The sequence below is a fragment of the Lactuca sativa genome, chromosome 6, assembly GCF_002870075.4.
Source record: "Lactuca sativa cultivar Salinas chromosome 6, Lsat_Salinas_v11, whole genome shotgun sequence".
Classification (NCBI taxonomy): domain Eukaryota; kingdom Viridiplantae; phylum Streptophyta; class Magnoliopsida; order Asterales; family Asteraceae; genus Lactuca; species Lactuca sativa.
Window position 1 is genome coordinate 57862929 of NC_056628.2, and position 7268 is coordinate 57870196.

A 7268-nucleotide genomic window follows, 5' to 3' on the forward strand; every position below is an offset into this window, starting at 1 on the left:
GTAACAAGATACTAGAAGTGTTATCAATCCCTTTAGCCTTAACGCCATCTTTTTAGCTTGTCCCTAATTACCTAGATTTTTATGTTGTCATTCGAGCCTCTTTAAAAAGTTGATCGCATGAGAATCTAAATTCTTATACATATAAACATTATTTCATGTTTCAAATTTAATATAGAATAGACATAATTTTGAATTTTGAATATTTTGTAGAATATGCCACATATAATTAACATCCTTCTCGTGATATGCATACATGAATTAATTATTAAAAATATATAATTTATATTGTTCTTTTCAGAGATGTGTTTCTCTAAAATTGCGTAGCATGCTTTCATTCTATGTCAATTTGTTTGTTTTCATAACCCAAAAAAAATATGCTCACACTCATATCAACGTTGAGTCGCAATACAACAACGTGGATCAAGCCAGTAGGTCTAGAAATAAAAATAATTAAAACTGTATGTAGTATTCTAAATTTTGTGTTCATAGTCATAGAAAGTAACTCGACTCCGGTACTCTCAAAGTCCACTGAACATTAAAGGGATATGTGGCCGACATGCTTTAACGAAAGTCATTAGTAGTTTCTTCGTATCTTTCAAGTGATCCATCACATCCTTGACTTTCATTGTATGTAAGATGGAAGTTTGATGGGTGGGATGATCAAATATAGATCAAAGAAACATGAAATTTTTATTGTTATTTAAATTCATTCATAAACCTAGACGCAACATACCTTCATTTTTCTCCAGACAAACTGCATCTCCAATTAATTACACCCCATTCGCATACCAGATTAATTAGTGCATGCTATAGAGAAAACCTGGTACAGACAGTTCCTTTCCCTTAGAAGGAACATAATCATGGATCCCAACTTACTAAATAATTATCACCAATTCCTGCTACTTAAGGCGTCTTGCCCAGATATAACAGCTGGTTACTTATCATCCTTGTGGGATCTAATATACCAGTCACATCAGCAGAACCAGTACAGCAAACCTATGCCATGGATTGGGATGTATATCGCATTAGCATCTCTGTTTTGTATCCTTGCAATGGTGGCTGATCTATTACATGGCCTGAGGAACAGAAAGCTCTGGTTTCCATGTAAATATTTCACTCTGAATGCAGCTTCTCTCACTGTGATAGCTGTTGCAATAAAGCTACCCATGGATCTAACTAATCTAACGCCAGGATATATCGACCAGGGTGCAAAGCTTGGAAGCACGAGCTTTATGTGCACCATGATGGCTAATTTATTGCCATCTCTAGCAACCATGGACAGCAAGGAACTTTTCTCAAACATGATAGCTTTAGGTATTCTGGTAATCACCTTGGTTGTCAATGTTTGCATTCAAGTATACACGGGAGTTCTCTTCTATTCTGTAGATGATGCCAAGCTCCTTGACAGTGAAATACCGTTTATTTTAAGAGTTATTGTTGTGGCCATCTTTGTGGTTCCGATGCTCATGTTGCTGATAATATATGCATGTTCATCTTTAGCAATTCTCAAGTCCAAAGAGATTCTAGAATCCAAATACGAAGCAGCTCATGAAACAAATTTAAAGAATCAAGAGTTGCAGCAACCAGGAAGATTATTAACTGTTGAGAAGCTAAAGCAACATGTGAGCAACTACTGGATCATGGCAGGAACTGGAAGCCCCCAGTTCATGATCGCTTGCTCAACTACAACCTCTGCTTCAGGGGTAATATGTGTTTTAAGCAATGGCATAATTATATATCTCTTGAGTTCCCTTTTTCAAAACCTAGGAGACCACAATTCAGATTATAAGTGGTCAATGTTGGTGATTTTTACAATACAATCTATCGGAACCATATTGGGTACAATTGCCCCACTTGCCAGGTGTTTTGCAGCCTTAAGCTTTAAGTTCTCAGTAAAATGGATATGGAAGCAAGTTAAAATCTGTAATGTAGAGAGCTACTGGACTCTGAAGTTACATGATTGGAAACATAGTAGTGTACCATTCCCATCCAGTGGCCGCAATTGCAAGGTTGTCATCCAGTTTTTGAAAATCCTAAGTCTCAGCATTTGTATAGGATTCCAGAAGACAGTCGTGGTAGCATGCAAGATCATAGCAGTGATTCCAATTCTGATAGCCGTGATTCCAATTTTCTTTGTGATATGTTTCGTGTATTGTTTCCGTTGTTTGAAGTGGTTAAAGGCCATGTTTAGGGCCACAAGCACTGTGTTGGGACAAAATCCTGTGCATCTAGGGAAAGATAAAGATCTAAGACAGTATGTTTTGCAACTTCAAGATGACATTGAGTTTGCTGATAGAACACTGAAAGGCATGTTAAAATCTGTGAATCGCTTGATCCAAAAAGCTGAACAACAACCACCCAAGAACCTTATGAAGCTTCTAGTGGAATCTAGAGGTTTTGAAGGAGTTGAAAAGATTGACAGCCATCTTGTCTCGCCTTTACTTTCAGAAGAATATCTCAACTGTTGGAGTTTGCCATTGGTAACTCTGACATCCATCGTCATGTCTCTTCCGAACATCCAAAAGAACAAAGTTGATTGCTTGGTGAGTGGTGTGAGTGAAGGTCTTGTATATGTCAAATTTGTGGAAGAATGCCTGAATGCTACTGATAATCATGTAAGAATTCAAAAGGCAGCTAAAACTTTGTGGGTAGAAGTTGAAGTATACCACAAATGGTTAGGACACAAGCTGCCAAAACCTAAGCCTAGAGTAAATACACCTGGGCATATTCTTCAATGGTTAAGGAATACAGCCAAGAACATGGTCATCAAGGTAGAAAGTATGGATATCCAAGGCCGAAAGGATAATTCAAAATACAGTTCTATTTGTGCCAATTCAATGTATCGTATCACTGAAACAATCTTGCTCTCCTACCATGAGAACATTGAAGAGGTTAGCCAAGAGGAACTATTTGCAGAGTTATCATCAATGATCGCAGATATATTAGCTGCTTGTCTCACCAACTTACCCCAAGTCATTATAAGGAAATGCCACACAAGTGCCATAGAGAAAAGGGAGGCGAGTGTCCAAGCTGCTGCCCAACTTCTTGGTGAGACTACACAGATAATCAACAGCCTTCAAGATCGTCAACTTCCAAGCTTGAATCCAAAGGACTTGGCTTTTATTGATAAATGGCATTCTTACTTAAAGCACCCTTTTCCTTGACAAGCATTTATGTTCTGCAAGTAACCAGACGTCCAGACAAGTTCATAAAGATTTGTCATAAATTTTAGTACTTAATATGTAGATTTTGTCCATGTTTATTTGCTTTCCTATGTTAGTTTATGAGCCTCCTTTCATACTTGTTTTGAGTCTGTGTTTGTCATGGGGTTTCAAAGTCATTGGGACCCTTGCTCAAACAAATTTTAAATCTGGTGTTATAAAATGTTAATAACTTATTGCACATAAAATTAAATTCATATAAGTTTTTCTAATGGTCCTTTTTCACTCAACATATATACTCTCCATTTCTCCTAAGCATTAAGTGGATGTATTTGTTTGTTGACGATGGTTTGATGAAAAAATTATTAAAGCGTCTAATATGGAGGTTTTTTGAGATGGTAATTATTTAGAATCAATCTCATAAAATGTTTCTTACTATTAGATGGTAGCTTTTGGGGTCAATATATATTATGAACAATTTTATTCCATTAAATGTTTTTTCCTTTATTTTGAGTTTTGTGTTGTGTATTAATCTCTAATATTCGATAATGATCCATTTTAATTCATTAACTATATTTTTAGAGCTTTATTATTTTTGACTAATTAGTATGTTTTATTTTAACGAGGCATCGGCCTATCAAACTCTTTCGGCTAACGACAATCCACCACACAAAGAAGCGGTGAGTGAAAAAGACACTTATTTAATAGTAACTTTATAGGTTGTTTCCTTATATTTCTCTTATAATATGGTTTCATGAATGAGATATATTCTTAATTCGACTAATGATCATTAATTAAACATATGAGGACACATGTTGTATTATTTTCTTTTAAATATAGTAATCATATTACATATATAAATTCATGTTCCTTTATAAAATTTTATAGTTATATGTGAGGTGAGTTTTAAATAATATAAAATTATATGATTTAAATGAATTATCTTTAATTAATTTTAAATGATTATTTATAATTAATAAGATTCTTTAGGCATATCTATCTTTCAGTTTAATTATCCAATTTTAAAAGATTAAAATAATATTTAAAACTAAAGATAAACCCTAAAATCAAAATTATAGCAAAAAATCCTGAAACGTGAAAATTGGCGACAGGCGCACGGTGTCTAAATCTAGGTGTCCACCAATACTTCCACCTCCCGCCTCCTTCAGTGTCGTGAGTTCCTCCATTACCAGATGAAATTGATTTTCTTTTTTCTCAAAATTTTATTTTTTAGATTCTATCAAAATCGATTTCTTTCTTCACAAAAATTGATTTGTTGAAATCGATTTTATTGCTTCTTTTCTCATCTGTGAAATCCATTGATTATTTGAAATCGACGTTGAAGGATTCAGAATCGGAAGTCACAGGTTAATCAAATCGTTAAGAGTTTCAGTCTCAATATTGAAATCGATTTGGAAGTTCTGGAATCGGAATTTGAAAACGGTAATCATTCAGAAGCAAAAACGAAACTGAAATTGGAATCGGAGCTTGCAAGCATTCGGTGATGTAGGCTCGTATGTTACAACCGATTCACATTCAGAGTTTTGGAATCAGAACTTAAAATCCTTCGAATCAAAATCGGAGATATGCGTTTGGTGTTCAAGGCTCGGGTTTTTCGTCTCACAATCAATTTTTGAATCTCAAAATTGAAATCGCTTTGAAATTCATAAACGATTCGAAAGCAGAACAATCTCATCGAATCGTTCAGAATTTGGATGTCATCGGAACGCTGGGCAGTGTTGATTCGATGGCAAACTTGATTTTGACTTTTACAAGTCAACTACGTGTTTTATCAGATTAAATGAAGAAGATGACTTCATTTACAATTTCAGCCCTCGGAAGTTACAAAGATTGACAGAATTATCCCTGTTTCTAAATCCTTTACTAATCCATGGTTTTAACCATTCAGGGCATCTCATGTTTACAATCAACGCCAACAACCAGATTTTGATCAGAACCGACAGTTCCGAACGCAAGGATATCTACCACAATGTTATGGACAATTTTGGCGACTTATCTACTCTAATAAATGAAGGTTTTTTGTCACATGTCCTCTTCTTCTTCATTTGGACACATGGCATTTTCTAAAATTTTAAATTTTCTATTTTCCACTTGTCATTTTATTGTATTTTTCATTTTATGAAATTAAAATTCCACATTTAATATCTAAGGTAATATATATGTAAGGTATTTATTAGAAAATGGTTTATATATGTAATGTATCCAATACATTAAAGTCTTATTAATTTTAATAATTCAAAAAATTTCTCATTTTTCTTCTAAATTCAAGCTTTTCAAATTGTTAAAATTTTATATTTGATTTTTTTTTTAAATAAACTCATGTAATATATGGGTCTCACACCTAGTGGTTCTAATATAGGACTATGGTAAATGAGAGGAAGCAAAACCAGGACCTCCAGCTGGATGCGGTAATGAATGTTTTTGTAAAATTCTTCTACTTTCTTTTAGTTGGCATTGACATATTGGGAACGTTTGTGCTTGAAATTGGAATGATTTAGTGCTAACATTCTACTGTTACTTTTTTTGGAATGATTTTAGTGCTAACTTGCTAGTGTTAATTTTACATTCCAATATTCTATCTTTGACTTCAATTTCACCATTCTACTCATAAACTTTTTTTGCTATTAATTTTATTTTTCTTTTTCATTGTCGACTATTTATTTTTTAGTTGTAATCTAAGTTTTGTATTATCTATGAAAAATGAATAGTATGAATATTTGTTTTTGAATCTCGAAATTGTAGCTAGTTGGTTTGTTTATCAACCATAGTAAATTTAGTTTATTCAACATGATATAGGTTTTAATTGCTACCTTACCTCTTTGTTTATATAATTTAATTTTATTCTTTGAATTGCCTTGTACTTTGTTGTGGCAATTTATGAACTAACAACATCACATGGTTGAAGTTATTTGCTAATATATGTATTTCTTGAGATTTTACATAATTTTTTTGTCCTCTAAATGTTCGATGAAATGTTTATAAAATCTCATCTCTTTCATTGTAGTTTTAGGATTACATTCTATTCTGTCAGAATATATTCTGCCAGAATAAAATCTATGTATTCTGTCATATTCTATGTATTCTACCAGAATATATAAAGTGATAATTAATTGCAAGTAACATGTTTTTAACCATTATTAGTTGTTGTTGTATTTGTGATAGGAATGGCTGGAAGAATGCATTGAAGACCTAATAGGAATAACTTGAAGAATGAATAACATTTGATCATACTCACAATTTTAGAATGTTGTTATTTTTTTAGAATTTTATTCAGTTTTGTTGATATTCTTTTAGAATATGTATACTTATATTAAAATGTATAAGGCTTTTAATCTGTAAGAATATGTATGAATTTGTAGTTAAGTTCGGATGTATAAGAATATATTAGAATGTTGTTATTTTTTAACCTCGGATTCAATAATGTTGTTATTCTTCAATAATATTCTAATAGATTAAATTTTGAAAGAACATCATTCTAACAAAAAAATATTCTGGCAGAATAAAATCGGTTATGTATACAAATTACGTTAGAATTAAAATTGAATTAATTAAAAAAATTCAGATTTTTAAAATTAGGAGAATTAATTATACATAAATATCCGAAAATTTCCTTTTATAAATGTAGTTAATTGTCCAAAATACCATTTTGCTAAAATTTGTGTGCCTATATGGTACATGGTATCCCATTGTAATATCATACACCCTCAAATCATATACATTGATTAATTTCATCCGTTGGTCCAGATCTGTGCATTCTGGCACACAATAGTTACTAAAAACAAAATAACCTAAGCCTATATATATATATATATATATATATATATATATATATATATATATCTATATATATATATATATAACTACGTTTAACTATTCTAACTGATTATTGTGTGGATAGCGTATGATATGAGAATTACTAAAAGAATAAGTTGTTTAGTAATGCGAATACGTTCAATCTTACAAAAATATCGTTATTTTCATGCATTCTAGCTAATTTTTATTTATTTTTGTTCTCACACATCATTTTTCACTCATTTTCATTCTGACAGAATACGACTCGATAAACATTCTGACAGAAATTAAAAT

At 32.1% G+C, this 7268-nt stretch overlaps 1 protein-coding gene and 1 long non-coding RNA gene across 2 annotated transcripts; both read left to right on the plus strand.

Annotated features, from left to right (window-relative positions):
* The first annotated feature begins 640 nt into the window (after positions 1-640).
* Positions 641-3433, plus strand: LOC111905443 (uncharacterized). Its single transcript, XM_023901139.2, has one exon. The coding sequence runs from the start codon at positions 861-863 to the stop codon at positions 3162-3164; it is 2304 nt and encodes a 767-aa protein (XP_023756907.1). The 5' UTR covers positions 641-860; the 3' UTR covers positions 3165-3433.
* An 808-nt stretch (positions 3434-4241) lies between these two features.
* On the plus strand, positions 4242-6526 carry LOC111905406 (uncharacterized). Its single transcript, XR_002854854.3, has 3 exons — positions 4242-5196; positions 5542-5590; positions 6345-6526. It is a non-coding gene; the product is annotated as an uncharacterized LOC111905406 (long non-coding RNA).
* Positions 6527-7268: the final 742 nt, after the last annotated feature.